This window comes from Rhinopithecus bieti, unplaced genomic scaffold, assembly GCF_001698545.2.
Source record: "Rhinopithecus bieti isolate Rb0 unplaced genomic scaffold, ASM169854v2 scaffold_36840, whole genome shotgun sequence".
Classification (NCBI taxonomy): Eukaryota; Metazoa; Chordata; class Mammalia; order Primates; family Cercopithecidae; genus Rhinopithecus; species Rhinopithecus bieti.
The window spans coordinates 2,181,080-2,197,444 of NW_016816502.1; the positions used below are offsets into that span (position 1 = coordinate 2,181,080).

At 40.7% G+C, this 16,365-nt stretch overlaps 1 protein-coding gene across 4 annotated transcripts in view; it reads right to left on the reverse strand.

Moving 5' to 3' along the window:
• The window catches only part of IGSF10 (immunoglobulin superfamily member 10), a 28,437-nt gene that overhangs the window by 9,148 nt on the left and 2,924 nt on the right, over positions 1 to 16,365 (reverse strand). The window contains exons 1-4 of one of the 4 annotated variants that reach the window (XM_017854929.1): positions 15,314 to 15,399; positions 11,683 to 12,072; positions 3,264 to 7,595; positions 1,337 to 2,237 (exon numbers count right to left, since the gene is read on the reverse strand). In XM_017854929.1, coding sequence (XP_017710418.1) covers positions 1,337 to 2,237; positions 3,264 to 7,595; positions 11,683 to 12,064 — 5,615 coding nt within the window. In that variant the 5' untranslated portion in view covers positions 12,065 to 12,072; positions 15,314 to 15,399. Of the gene's footprint in view, positions 1 to 1,336; positions 2,238 to 3,263; positions 7,596 to 11,682; positions 12,073 to 15,311; positions 15,444 to 16,365 lie in introns of those variants that run through there. The other 3 variants (XM_017854928.1, XM_017854931.1, XM_017854930.1) reach the window with 3 other exon arrangements.

Below are 16,365 nucleotides of genomic sequence, written 5' to 3' on the forward strand. Positions count from 1 at the left end.
TTTGTCATGTAATGGAAAAACCATTGTATAAAGTCATGCCAATTGCAAAATAAAAACCTCATAAGCTATAATTATTGATTTTTGAAGATGTAATTTAATTTATATAGAAAGCCAGCTATAAAATGAATATTGAGGCTAGGCATGGTGGCTCATGCCTATAATGCCAGCACTGTGGGAGGCTGAGACGGGCAGATCATGAGGTCAGGAGATCAAGACCATCCTGGCTAACATGATGAAACTCCATCTCTACTAAAATACAAAAAATTAGCCAGGTGTGGTGGCGGGTGCCTATAGTCCCAGCTACACAGGAGGCTGAGACAGGAGAATGGCGTGAACCTGGGAGGTGGAACTTGCAGTGAGCAGAGATAATGCCATTCCACTTCAGCCTGGGCAACAGTGCAAGACTCCATCTCAAAAAAAAAAAAAAAAAAGAATATTCATATGCTTATAACAGATCAAAGAAAGTGTGTATTTGTATATAGTGTCTCATCACATCAGAGTGTGGGGGCCTGAATACATTTCACCTGGTGGAGGTCTTAATATTGTGACTTTCACAAAGTGCTTTGTAATTTTAGGAAAGAAAAAATTAAGTACTGATTATAATGAAGTTTAAAATGTCAAATAGGGGACTCTGACGAGTAAAATAATGGAGTGTCTCTCTCCAGAATCTTGACTGCATCACAAAAATCCCCTTCTCTGTTTTGTATAGAGAGAGTATGAATATATTTATACAATTATTATTTTTTTTTTGAGACAGAGTCTCACCCTGGTGCCCAGGCTGGAGTGCAGTGTGCAATCTCGGTTCACTGCAACCTCCACCTCCCACGTTCAAGCAATTCTCCCACCTCAACCTCCCAAGCAGCTGGGATTACAGGCACCTGCCACCATGCCCAGCTAATTTTTTTTTGTTTTTTTTGTACTTTTAGTATAGATAGGGTTTCACCATGTTGGCCAAGCTGGTCCTGAACTCCTGATGTCAGGTGATCCACCTGTCTCAGCCTCCCAAAGTGCTAGGATTACAGGAGTGAGCCACCATCCCTGGCCTACAGTTACTATTTTAAAACTTTACCTAGTATGGAGATAAATGAGATTTTTTATTCTGCCTAAAATATAAAAACCCCAAGAAGTTGATGCTTTGACTTAAGCATGTGAAAAGAATGGTTTTCATATTCAAATGATCTCAAAAGATTAGGTTTTTTCGAGAGAGTTTCCTTTATGTCCAAAGTCTATGGGCACTCTGAAACTGCTGCTGGCCTCACTGTCACTTTTTCCATTTCAGAAGCTGTACAGCTAAATAGAAAAAGCAGATAATTCCAACCCAAAGGTATAGACTTACCTATGCTGCTGGTCGACCACAGCCTTGGATGGTAACCTCCACATTATTTGGGGTTTGGGTTCCCCAGTAGCTGAGCAGTTCAGTAGTAATTTGTCCCCAAAATTCACTTCAGTCCTTTTCTGAGATGCAACTTCTATCCTGGGGCTGGTCACTCGCTCTTCTATTGTAAGCATTACTACTCTTCGCTCCGAACCAGTGGTACTGGTAGCGATGCATTCATAAGTGCCCCTGTCTGAAGAGGCTAGGTTTCTTATATACAAAGTCCCATTTGAAAATAAGAACAACTTGGAATTGGTAAACTGTAATGGTTTAACTTCAGTGCCATCAGAGAGGACCCAGTAAATGCTGGGCTCAGGAGTTCCTTTTGCAGTACAAGGCAGTTTTAAACTTTCACCCCAAGTGCCTACAATGACTTGCTTCTTTTGCTCTAGAATAACAGGTGGTGCTGCAATGACTTGTATTTTAACCAGCAGTGAATCCTGGCCAGCTGGGTTGCTGGCTACACATTTGTAAAAGCCACGGTCATAAATACTGAGATTGTGGATGACCAGTGTTCCATCAACTGTCACCATGGCCTGCCTACTTCCCTGGGATGATTCTGAGACCACTGTTTGGTTTGCAAGAATCCAGGTAACTGTAGGGTTTGGCCTACCTTCTGCTCTGCACTTCAGTTCCACAGTGCTTCCAGAATGAACTGTGATCTCTTTGGTACGTCTCTCCAGGATCCTGGGAGGATAGGAAACCACAGACAAGGTGACACGTAGGTGATCTGTGCCAAACAGATTGGATGCGGAACACAAGTACTGTCCACGGTCCTGAATTTCCACCTGCTGGATGGACAGGGTACCATTGGGGAGAACCTCCACCCTGCTATTCTGTTTCCTCTTAGATAAATCAAGTCCTGAGAAGAAAAAAGAAAATTATTGCTATAGGTCATCAAAGTTTAGATAGAAAACATAAAGCTATATTTTTGGGGCCTACTAAGAATACATTTAAATTAAAATGAAAGCCCAGCCCTGTGGCTCACTTGTATAATCCCAACACTTTGGGAGGTTGAGGTGGGAGGATCACTTGAGCCCAGGAGGTCAAGACTAGCCCTGGAAACATAATGTGACCCTGTCTCTATAAACACAAAAAGTAAAATTTTAGCTAGGTGTGGTGGTGTGCATTTGTCGTCCCAGCTACTCAGGTGGCTCAGATAGGAGGATCGCTTGAGCCCCTGGAGACATGATTGCACCACTGCACTCCATCCTGGGTGACAGACCAAAAAAATAAAAATAAAAATTAGGACATCTAGTCTTAAGATTGCTAAAATTATTCCTGGATTTTATTTTATTTTATTGAGATGGAGTTTCACTCGTCGCCCAGGCTGGAGTGCAATGGCGCGATCGTGGCTCACTACAAACTCTGCCTCCCAGGTTCAAGCAATTCTCCTGTCTCAGCCTCCCGAGTAGCTGGGACTACAGGCACCCACCACCACACCTGGCTAATTTTTGTATTTTTTTTAGTGGAGATGGGGTTTTACCATGTTGGCCAGGCTGATCCTGAACTCCTGACCTCAGGTAATCTACCTGCCTCGGCCTCCCCAAAGTGCTAGGATTACAGGCACGAGCCACCGTGCGCAGACTGGATTTTTTTATTCACATAATTTTAAAGTCAGATGGTTCAACACAATAACTATTCTCTCTTTTTCAAATCATATTACTTTGAATCAGCTTTTGAGGCATTCTAGAAAATGATCTTAATTAACATATTTTAAGCCCTTCTAATGAGTGAAAATATGCCAGTGTCAAATGAGGATATTTATAGTTTCTGTGTCTTAGAAAAATTTGAAACTGATATTGATTCTTTGGGTGTATAATCCCAAAACATAACAATCTTCTTCTTGTTTTCTAACAAAACTGAGTGTAAAGAAAAGTTTCAATACCTGATGGGACTCTGGTCCAACGAATGGTGGGCAGGGGATTTCCAACAGCTTCACAGGGAAGAAAGGCATCTGAGTTAGCTGGAATAGTAAAACTTGCAGCTTTACCTCCAACTATTCTGGGCTTTTCAAATATATTCCTAGACGAAGAGTCAAAGGGAAGGAGTTTGGAAGTTGTTGCTTCTTGAACTAGTTTCTTATCAAAGTCACTCTTCTGTTCATCCCAATCTGAAGCAAGAGTGGCGACCTCTGGCAGGCCTGTAGTGGTCAACATGCTTACTTCTGGCTTTTTGACTTTTTCAGCAATTTCTGAGTATAGTTTGTGCCAAAACTGTTTTTCTGCCCAGGGAGATGGAGTTAATTTAGAATTCTGTGATTTAACTGTTATTAGTGCTGGCATGGGAGTAGAATGTAACAGATTAGAGTAGATGAAGTGAGTGGTTCCAATTGTGAACTTGGCATTTGGGTGAGCCTTGGGAGATGTTGCAACCTCTGCTACTAATTGCTGTGATTTAGCATTGTGCCTTGAGGGTTCGTGCAGCTTGACCCCTGCATTTGTCATAAGCCCGGAAATGGGAGTTTCCATGTTGTCAGTAACCGCTCTCTGAGTAAAAGGAGGGGAGATGGGAACTGGCATTAGAGTAGCACTGCTGCTCAGGAATGGTGGCATGGTTGAGTGTCTAATGATTGCTTTCCTAGTTGTGGTACTCTGGTGTGATTTGCTGGACAATGTTGTTTCAGAAGGAATTGTGCTCTTCAAAGTCTGAATACTCCCTTGGGCTAGTTCTTCAATCACATCTGTCAGATTAAGAGTTCTTGAATTAAAACTGATTGTGCTTGAAATTCCAGTTGTGTTTTCTGGTGGGGAATGAGTGAATGCAGAGACACTAGGCTTGACTGAAATTTCAGCTGTGGTTAAAACAGGAGGCGTCATAGCAGTAGAAGTAGTGAAGCCAGAACTCTGGTCTGGAGAGATGTATGGGTCAGTCCTGTTCTTTTGAGGTTCCTGTTCTCTTTGTACTGTTTGTGCTCTGGATCTCTCTGTTTGCGTTTCGTAAGTGATGACAGATGCAGGGAAGGTAGGAGTTGTTGCTGGTATTGCTGTTTGCGTTGATATGATGCTTATTGTACTTGAGTCTTTGCTTATATTAGGGAGCATAGAGTTAAGGGGTGGGAAGGGAAGCTCCTTCATTGTTGGAAGACTTCCAGAATTGTGTGTTTTGGTGGTAGTGTGGTGAGTTGTAGTCAAGGCATTGGATGGAATTTGCATCACACTTGCTGAAAGTGTGGTGAAATAGAAGGGGGAGACTTTGCCTCTGGGTAAAGCAGATGTTTTAGGAAGTATCACAACTGTGCTTTTTTGTAAACTAACTTTATATTGATTCCTTAATCTGCCTTTTGGGTTATGGTTATTTACAAAGTTCTGATGCCAGGGAATTTTCCTTCTTGAAAACCTTGTAGTGGCTATAATAGTCATGGGTGGCTTGGTGATAGCATCTGAAAGTGACGATGTAATCACTGAATCTCTTTTAGCTTCATTGGTGCTAGACACATGTGGGTAGCTGGCATTTACTTTGTGGGTTTTTTCCATGGGTATGGATGTTGGGGCATACATCATGACTGCACCAGTTGGAGTCACTTGGGAAATTTCAGTACTGAAATATTTTATTGTTGGTGTTGTTTTCTCACTATCTACATTGGGTTTGTTCTCAAGTAGTAATAGTGGATTCTGGACTAGAGTTGTAGACTCTTCTGTTGGGACTCTGGTAATGTCATTTTTGGGGAAGGTGATGGGAACAGCACTTGGAAAAGACAATGCTGCTGTAGCAGTGGCGAGCCTCTCCCCAGGAAGACAGGACAGGCATGTCACATTGAACACTGTGGCTGAGAATGCAGTAGTGCTTTTCTCAGAAGAACTGCTGGTTGTTGACCTGAAAATGCTGTATCTATGCCGTCGGAGAACTGGAGTTCTATATGGGCTGATAATCCGCCCCCTTCCGCCAATTTTCCTCCACCTCCCAAAGCGTCTGAACAGCGGGATGTTAACTGTACTATTTCTAGGGATCAGAAACTGAGAATGAGCAGCTCTGTGTGGATCTAAAGGGAACGTGGAGGTGCTAAGTATTTGAGTAGTGTGAGAATAGAAGTGATTGTGCCTGGGCCCACTAACTTCTCTTACAGATGTCTGATGACTATTTGTGGTATTTACTGACTGTAATAATACTTTGTTGGTGGTGCTATTAAGCATTTTGACATTGACATCTTTGATCATAGTCCTCGCTGTTATTGGGGGTGCTCTTTGGAAATGCTCCCTTCCTCTTCCCATCTGGTCAGAGTCCTGAAATTCAGTTGCTCCAGGTAGTAGTGGAAAGACAGTGTATGAATGTTGATTGGGTGTGCCTTGCATTTGGCTTGACATGGTTGGGTTTATATTCTTTGACATGGCTATAGTTTTAATAGCAGTAGATAGTTTGAAATCTATGGGTTCTTCAGGTGGTAGTATTTGTGAACTCACAACAGGAGAGAATTCTGTGCCAGAAGTTATGTTTGTCATAGGACTATCAGATATTGTTCTGGAGTCAGCAGTCACTGTCCTTGCTAGAAGGTTCGAAGTTTTAGTGGCCAGGACCATAGATTCCTCATGTAGAGTAAGCATGCCTGAGGAATCGTCTTCTTCACCAGGTATGTTTGGGAGTTGGGTGACCATTGGGGGTGGGCTCACTGTGGTATTTTCTCGCTTCTCTGGCACAGCGTTCTTTTTAGCTTTCTCCAACAGTGCTGCCCAGTGTTGTGGGTCAATTCTCCTAGCAGAGGGAGGGAAATGCCTCCTATTCTCCCTAAAACGTCTATGCGTTGAATCTCCACGTCGCTGGAGTATTAATTCCTGATAGTTTTGCTTCTTACTTGTGCTTGAGGTGTGTTTTCCAACCTCAGCCTCCATCGGAACAGATGTATGGAGTGGTGCACCTGGTGGCCCCTTAAGATGAGCAATAGGATTGGACTCATCAAATCCAGATCCCTCTATTTCTGCATCATGCTCCAAAGGCCTTTGTCCTTTCATCTTGACTGAAATGTGGAAAATCAAAAAATCAACCCCTGATGGGTTGGCTGCCACACAGCGATAATAACCTTGGTCTTCTGGGGTGGCCTGTAATATTCTTAATGTTCCATTGTTAAGAACTTTCTTGTCTCTTGAAGACTGATAGAGCACAATGTTTCCTGGAAGAACCCAGCTAATAGAGGCATCTGGGATACCAGTAGAATGGCATGGAAGATCAAGAGTTTCACCAGTGAAAACTGTGTGATGAATCCCATTTCCCTGATAGGCTTCAACAGAAGGTTCTACCACAGTTATCCTATAGGTGAGAATATCTGCATCATCATAATTGCTGCTTATACAGTGATATATGCCTGTGTCAAAACTATCAGCCATCTGGAGTTCCAATTTTCCACTTTTGTCTATTAGTATCCGTCCATCCTCACTGACATAAGGGGCTCTCACTTTACTTCCATCAGCTAGAAGCCATTCCAAGTGTGGAGTGGGGTCTCCTTGGCCTGGGCAGTTCAGGCCAATGGTTCCACCTACCAAGACAGTATGTTCCAGCTTAGTATTATTATCCCTTGAAATCATAGTCCATTTGTGTTTCACTGGCCTCATCTCTGCTCTTGGTAAAGTGATTTGAGCATCACTGGAGTACTGGATCTGTAATGTACTGAGTGTGGTGGCAGTTCTGTTCAGCTGCAAGGAAATTTGGTCTTGCATTAACCAAGAGGGATCTGCTCTGAGATCTGCCTCTATGTTGGTAAAAATGTCTTCAGGCTTAGGAGCCACCTGCTTATATTTGTAATAGAGCTGTGGTGTTTCACTAAGCAAGCGACTCCTTTCTAGTATCAGAGGAGAATCACTGTACAAAGCCAGAACTTGCCACACTGGCTGAATGTGACCGTAATCTAGGTTGCATACCAAAAATGTTGAAAATGAAGTATTTAGCACGATGTAGTCATTTTCTTCAGTGAATGCAATGGGTGATATCCTTGAGGGCTTTTGAATACTACAGACCATGTTAGCTTCATTTCCAGACTGGTCTGTCATATTCAAAGTGAGGGAGCCAAAGGGTGCCATGAAACCTTGGAGAGAGATGAAAGCAGAACCACTGTCTTCCAGAATAGTCAGGCTCTTTGATTTCAGGGATGAGTCAATGGTTGGCTTGGCACACTGGAAAGCTGCAGCTGAGACCATAGCTAAGGGCTTGCCTTTAGAAGTCCTAGGGTTCATGCAAAGTGGACATTGCTGAAGACTAGAAGGACTTCTATCTTTTTTGCATTTTATTACATCTGGAAAATAATCACAATTGAGTTATCAGTTGTGACCTCTTTATGAATTGACATAAACATTCTGAAGAAATAGCTTTTGCTAGAAGCTGAAACAATTTGGAAATTTTAGTGTTCAATAGAAAGTTTTCTGATTTTTTGCTTCTGAATTGATTTTTTAAAAAGCTATTGTCTGTATACCCTGCTACAACATAATATGCATAGACACAGGATTTTGTCTTGTCTTATTCACTGCTGTATTTCCCATGTTCAGCAAATGACTGATATATATTTGGTACTCAGTAAATATTAGTTGAATGAGTCATATTTTTTATCTAGGGAAACCCATGTTTGTCAGTTTTTATTAATAACAGTTTAGTTCTATTTCTTCATGTTAACATTTTAAGATGACCACAGGACCTCATTGTTCTTTAAAAGAAAAGCTGTTTGTTAAAGGATCATTTATAATTCCTTGGATATCATTTAAAAACCCAAGTTTACTTCCATTATCCAAAAGAATATTGACTGAATTATAGGGTATCTTGACCTGGTCTAACTTAGTAGCAATAGGAATTAAGAGAAGCAGATGGACGCAGGAGACAATGAAGCAGGTAGAACCAATCAATAGGAAGTGTGGATTGACTGAATATGGACAGTAACTAAAAGGAAGGGTCAAGGAAGACTCTGTTTTATGACTTTGGAAACTGGATGGTTGATGGTCCCCTTGGATGAGGTAGATGCACTGGAGGAGGTTCAGGTTTAAGTGGGAGGGAAGAAAATTGTGCCAAGGTAGTGGGGAGGCCCATTAAATGTCTGACATTCTGGCAAAGTCAGAGGTTGCAAGTCTTACAGTACTAGAACCAGCATTATAAGGACCAACATTTCTAAGTCATAGGTGCCTCATCTGTCAAATATTTGGATATCACATACCATTTAAAAGCGCTGCTGTGGTAAGCCTATTTAAAATGACTGGTCACTTGAATACTTGGTAAGAGGTATAGACTTTTCCCTTACACAAAAAACAGCCTGAGACATCCATGCTCTTCCATGTAGTAGCTCTTATATGATGCACTGGAGACAGCACTTAACAAAAGCATTGCACTTCTTAGAAGATCTAATTTGTCAGAGTGGCTAGATAGGGTCTGTGTGCACATGTCCTCTCAAAGGCTTAAGAAAGTCACTCTGACCAAAGACACCAAACTCTTCTGTGTGTACTACAGTGTGACAGGTAATATCACAGATGCCTGGCTAGTCAGCATTCTTCAGCAAATTTTATAGTCTAAACCTATGCAGAGGAGGAGGCTGGCAAGTTGGAAAACCTTCGAACAATCATAAGAGTTGCCGCCCGGCTGGGCACAATAGCTCACGCCTCTAACCCTAGCACTTTGGGAGGCTGAGGCAGGCAGATCACCTGAGGTCGGGAGTTTGAGACTAGCCTGACCAACATGGAGAAACCCCATCTCTACTAAAAATACAAAATTAGCCAGGCATGGTGGCACATGTCTGTAATCCCAGCTACTCAGGAGGCTGAGGCAGGAGAATCGCTTAACCTGGGAGGCAGAGATTGCGGTGAGCCAAGATCGTGCCATTGCACTCCAGCCTGGGCAACAAGAGAAAAACTCTGTCTCAAAAAAAAAGAGTTGCCTCCCAATCACCCACTTGCCAACAAGCTGTATTCCTTTACCTACTTATCAGTACCCTGGGCTAAGACAACATGGCAGACTTCTGGCTTAATGAAACCTCATCATGGAATATGCTCACACCATGCTTATTATTGCTTGCACTGAGCCAGAGTTAGCAGGCCTTGGACATCACGTATTTTGCCTCAAATGCAAACCTGACCACGTCACCTCCATTCCCTCCATCACACTCGGTTCCAGCCCCATAGAAATCCTTTCCATTCCTCAACCCTGCCATGCCCAACTGGCTCTGGCATACGCTGTTCCTTCCATGTCCTGTACACTTGATGTCTTTCATCATGACCCAAGTCCTTACCAGTCATCCTTCAGAACCCAGTCTGAACAGCACTTCTTCTGGGTGAGCTCTCTGTTTTATAGTCTCCTGGTACCTTTCACTTCTCATATCCTACTTTCTCATTATTCACTGTTAAAATGACTTGTTTACTTATCTGTCTTCCTATGAAACTATAAACTTCATTCTTGTTCATCTGTATGTCCCCAGCCCTGGCCAATGGATGCTCAGGAAAGATCAGCAGAAGGAAGAAAAGCAGACAGGCAGGCCAGAAAAAGTGCCTAATTCTATGACCATGTTGTTTTGTTTGTTTTTTCACATTTCAACTTATAAATTGAGATGTGCCTTACAACTGAAGATGTTTTACAGTAACAGCTGACAAATTGGCAATCAGTGTAGCTATCACAGCTTTACACCTATAAAGATTGTCATAGATATTTATATTGCTTTCCATTGTATTACATGTATTGGTGCTATGACATATATTAAATTTGCCTTTAAAATGTTTTAACTAACACTATGATTTAGCATTAAAACAGGTTGTCAAGTATGTAGAAAAGAACGGAAACAGAGCAGCAAGACATAAATTTCATATCCATGAAATAAATGCTCATTAGAGAAACAGCCACAGATTCATTTTATAGAAATGCTGCATCAACAGCTTTGCGGAATCAAAGAATAGAAGATACCCACACGTAGATAAAGGAGTGTTACATTTAACTACTGAGATCGGTGCAAAAGAATTGCCGACCACATGCCAAGTGAGGCAACTGAAGGCATGAACAACTGTTGAATCTCTTGGAATCGATGAAAAATTTTCAAAGCATAAGAGGTTGATATGACTGACCCATGGGTCTTGTAAAAATTATCATTAAGTCATCTCAGTCAAAAGGAGAACACTTGCTTATTAAGACTGAAAGATGTTAACCCCTGGGGGTTTCATTATTTTACATATGTAGAGTTATGAATTGATTAACAACGGGGACACATTCTGAAAAATGCATCATTAGGCAATTTTGTTGTGCAAACATTATGGAGTGTGTACTTACACAAACCTAGATAGTATAGCCTACTACACACCTAGGCAATATGGTAAAGCCTACTGCTCCTAGACTACAGACTCATACAGCATATTACTCTACTGATACTATCAGCAATTGTAATACAATTTTAATTATTTATGTATCTAAACTTAGAAAAGGTAACATGTTGCACTACCTCTTTATGATGGCTATAATGTTACTAGGCAATAGTTTCATTTCGCCTCCATTATAAGTCTTATGGGAGGATCATCATACATGCCATCTGTTGTTGACTGTCAGTATGCAGTGTGTGATTACATGTGTGTGCATATGTATATGTACCTATGACGTATGTATGAATGTATATATGATGTTTTTATACATATATGTAAGTTTGGGACATATTAAGACCACAGGTAAAGATAAATTAGACACTGGAAAAGCAAAAGACTTCTAATAGTAGTAATTATAACCAAATGTTATCCATTCAAGAACGGAAGTATAGGCAAACAACCCAAGTGGTGAAATGGCTATTCTGATGCAGATGGGGTGGGTGGAGAAGCAACCAGACTTCTCAGAAGGGCCTAGCAGTGTGCTGGCTGGCTGAGAACCATCAAGCAGAAAAGGAAAGGAGGGGCTCCAGGCAGGGGCAGCAGCAGCTGTGAGGGGGTAAAACAGCTTGTAGTGTGGCAGAAAGTTGTCCACAGTTGTTAAGAGCAAAAAGTGCCTTTGTGCCTGGGATAGACGGGGCTGAGGGTTGGAGAGGAGGGAAAGGAGGTTGAGGATAGGCCAGCACCACACTAGGAAGACCTGGCTTGTAGCCTAAGGAGCATGAGATTTATTCTCTAAGCCAGGGATCAGCCACATTTTTATAAAGAGCCAGAGAGCAAGGACTTTTGGGCTTTGTGAAACAGTTCTCTGACACTACTTGACTGCCACAGTAGCCAAAACACAGCCACAGATGATGTGTAAATAATTCATTATTCTGGAATTATTTCTGAGATATTATTTTCTCTCCTAAATTACCCTGGCCTCTCCACTTCCTAATATAACACCTCCAGGCAGATTTCCTCCATTTAATTGGGACAAAAAAATAAATAAATAAACAGTATAGATACCTGGCTTCTCCTGTATCCAGTCAGACAACCACTTTATATGGCAATCACAGGTCCATGGGTTCCCATGCAGGTAAAGGCTTTCTAGGGTAGGCATATAGGAGACCATCTCTTGAGGGAGGGAGGTCAGGAAGTTATCAGACAAGTATAGGTACTTAATGAAAGAGATTTTAAATATCTGCAGGTAGCTCAAAGAGACAAACGTATCTGGATGGAGCTTAGTGAGCTGATTTCCTTCCAAGTGCACCAGGCGGAGAAAGTTGAGCCCATAAAAAACCTCTGGGTTTATAAACTCGATATTGTTGTGGTCCATGTGCAATCGCGTCAAGCTCCTGAGGCCATAAAAAGTATCTTTCTGAAGTTTTCGGACTTTGTTATAGCTCATTTTAAGACCTATGAATTGAAAAGAAGAACATATTTATGTTGTCAAAGGAATTTTCACATGAGGGAAAAGTCCTATCAATAACAAAACTTATGTTGAAATTAATTCAGTGCAATTTGTATACCTTCTTAGGATCCCAATTCAAATTAGTTGCAAATTAAATATGACAATATCAGAGAAATTAGAACACTCATGAACATTTGCCTATTGATATTAAGGAATTATATATATACACATATAATTATTTATACATATATATATAATTTTTTTTATTTTTTATTTTTTTTGAGACAGAGTCTTGCTCTGTCGCCCAGGCTGGAGTGCAGTGGTGTGATCACTGCACACTGCAACTTCCGCCTCCCGAGTTCAAGCGATTCTCCTGCCTCAGCCTCCTGAGTAGCTGGGATTACAGGTACCCACCACCACTCCTGGCTACTTTTTATAGTTTAGTAGAGACGAGGTTTCATCATGTTGGCCAGGCTGGTCTCAAACTCCCAATCTCAGGTGATCCGCCCACCTTGGCCTCCCAAAGTGCTGGGATTACAGGTATGAGCCATCATGCCCAGTCATGAATGATTGTTAAAATTTAAGATATATAAATGATATTGTGGTTATTTTAAAAAGATTTCTTAGTTTTGAGATATATATTGAAGTACTTACAGATGAATATTATGAAAATTTGGATTTGTTTCAAAATAATTGAATGGAGTGGAGAGTAGTGGGTAGGGGTGCAGGTAAGACATCTGCTATGAGTCCGTAAGTATTGCAGGTGGGTACTGGTCCATTAGGGTTCATTATATTATTCTCTCTACTTTTTTCCATGGTTGAAAATTTTATAACTTTTTTTAATCTTAGTATTTCAAGTAAATTAAGATTTCCTAAACATAAATTTTTCATAAGACAGACTATTGATTTTAATTTATTGAGCTATAGTTCACATGCCATAAAATCCACCTTTTAAAGTGTACAGCTGGCTGGGCATGGTGGCTCCCACCACACAGAGGCTGAGGTGGGCAGATCACTTGAGGCCAGAGCTCGAGAGCAGCCTAGCCAACATGGTGAAACCCCGTCTCTACTAAGAACACATATACACACAGAAAATTAGCTGGGCATGGTGGCACACACATGTACTCCCAGCTACTCAGGAGGCTGAGGCGTGAGAATCATTTGCACTTGGAAGGCGGAGGTTGTAGTGAGCTGAGATTGCACCACTGCACTCTAGCCTGGGTGACAGAGCAAGATTCTATCTCAAAAAATAATTTTTAAAAGTGTACAGTTTATTGGTTTTTAGTGTATTCATAGAGTTGTGCAAACATATCCATGGTCAGAAACTTCTAAAAAAAGTTTTTTGAGATGGAGTTTCACTCTTGTTGCTCAGGCTGGAGTGCAATGGAGCGATCTCGGCTCACTACAACCTCCGTCTCCCAGGTTCAAGTGATTCTCCTGCCTGATCCTCTCCAGTAGTTGGGATTACAGGCATGTGCCACCACACCTGGCTAATTTTTTTGTATTATTTAGTAGAGACGGGGTTTCTCCATGTTGGTCAGGCTGGTCTTGAACTCTCAGCCTCAGGTGATCCATCCCCCCTCGGCCTCCCAAAGTGCTGGGATTACAGGGGTGAGCCACTGCTCCTGGCCTAAAGTTTCTAATAAACTTTGTTTTGTACCACAAAATAAAAACTGATACCCACTAGCAGTCATTTTTCCCATCCTTTCAGCCCTTCACAACCACTAATTTGCTTTGTTTCCATGGATTTGCCTATTCTAAACATTTTATATAATTGGAATCATACACTCTGTGGCATTGTGTCTGGGGTTCTTTCACTTAGCAAAATGTTTTCAAGACCCATCCCTCTCATAGCATGTATCAGCCCTTCATTCCTTTCTTTGCTGAAGAGTATTCTACTGTATACATGCACAACACTTTATCTATCATTGGTTGATGGACATTGAGGTGTCTTCTACTTTTTGGTTATGAGTAATATGACTAATTTTGAGTTGCAATTAAAATAATTTTGAATATTTCAATAGTGCTCAGGTAATTTCCAGTTCTCTTTCCAATTATAAGTTGAACATACTCTTTCTCCCATAAAGAAAAAAGAAATGCTAGGAAACACAATTTCTCATCCTATTTTCCTGACTTGGCCTGAACTGTCATATCTGTCGAAAATGCTTTTCTAGAATGCCAAGACCCCTAATAAGAAAAGGAAAAATACGTTGGTAACATAGAAGAGCTTTGCCCCAAATGTAACCTGGGAGTTCAATCTCCAACTCAGTGTTCCTCAATATCCACTGAAAATTTGGTCGAGAGAATAAATATATGTAGAGAATTCTATAAAGGACATGCAATTCATCTATTCCTCCAAAGACATACATTCCAAATAGAGCCTGATTAACTAAATCAGCAGAATCACATAGCTACATTATACTCTATAGCTCTCCACCATGGTTATGACCTCCTTTACATAGCTCTGGTATATGTTAAAAGGCTCTATGAACACAGGTACTTTACCTTTTACAAGGATATTATTGACTTTATTTTATGACACTGTATTTTATAAGGAGTTTTGTAAGACATTTCTTTCTGACTTAAAATCATACATGGCTGTGCTTTTCCTGAACAGTTTTCATTTCAATAGATGTCATGTATTGTTAGTGTCTCAAAAGCTTCAAGTCCTACTTATAGCAGACATAAAGGTCTCTATGTATGTATTTCCTCATGTTCCCTTTATTCTTATCTCTAGGCTTATTTTAGCTTTATACTTTCTCACTTACTTTTGTGATCATTCTTGCATGATTTTATGCATTCTTGGGAGTCCTTGTAACTTTAAAAAATTGTTTGAACAAGGTAGAACATGAGTAAGTAAATAAAATGAAACTGAAAACAGCACATTGATTTATATAAAGCTAATAATCTGTCTAAGATAGTCATTATTTTAGGAAGCACATTCAATTCCCATATAAACATGACTAGAAGTATCCTTTTAGGATTAAATTTTGAAGGTTTATCATCTCTGAGTACTGACATTTTTTTTCTTGAGGTATTAGAAAACTTGCCTCAGAATTTTCTTATTATTCTAATTTCCATACACAGTTGCACAATTAAAAATCAGTTAACATTCTCCATTGATGTCTGCTTCTAATTTACAGAATGTTGATTTTTGTATTGTGTAGAGATAGGCAGCCTTGGAAGGTCTATCTCACAGGTCCCACCTTACCTCTTTAACCTGCCCCCTCTCTCCATCGGTCTCACCTGCAAGGCCTGCAAATCTGAGAAGGTCTTGTCAGGGATTGTGTGAATGCCATTGCTGTGAAGCATGAGCAACTCCAATTTGGTCAGGCCAGAAAAATCTGTTTCCATCAATCTAACCAAGCTGTTGTATCTGAAATAAAAAATGACATTCTAGGCATAAGCTAAGTCTGTCAACTAAAGTTCAAATGTCATAACCAAAATAAACACAAAAAAACCCAATACCTCTCTTTATAACTGTGCTCTATTGAGACAATCGAATGCTTGAAATACTGAAATTCACCAGATGCCACAGAAGATTGACTCTCTACCCAGTTCTTGCCGTTTCAGTTACAATCGCCCACTTCACATTCTAGGAACTTGTCACATTTCTTCTCATTTTCCAACTGTTATATATATGCTGTTCCCTCAGGTTGGAACACCCTTGACCTCACCCTTTTCCATTTGTGAACACTTAATATCCAGCCTATTCTTTCATGACACTATCCCCTCACTCTCCCAGGTGGAATTTGTCAGCAGTGGTTAAGAAGCCTGGGCTCTGGAGCCCAGGCTTGGGCTTCTGGTTTGGGTATGATTTATGAGCTCAGGGTCAACTGAGAGTAGCTGTGCAACCCTGGGTAAAAATCAGCAGCCTTTCTGTGCCTCAGTTTCCTCATCTATAAAATGTAAATAATAGAACCCACTCCAAAGGGGTTATGAAGATTAAATGGATGCAGTGCTTAACCCAATGCCAGCACCTACTGAGCACAAACAATGTTACCTCTTAATAATAGTGACTGTCTCTAAGACACTTTGTATGCTCTGTTACAGTTTTTATTAACTGTACTGACCGTATATTTATCTTCTCTTTTTAACAATCAACACACCTCCTAGAAGTGAATATCTTACCACTGTATCCCCAGTGCATAGTACACGCTCACTAATGTCAAATACATGATGTTAAGTCCAAAATGTGTTTTCAGACACACACATTTTTTCATGAACATTTAAAATACTGTCATATTTTTGCAAATTTAATTAGGCATCCATTTTAAATAAGTTTGTATGGAAACAAA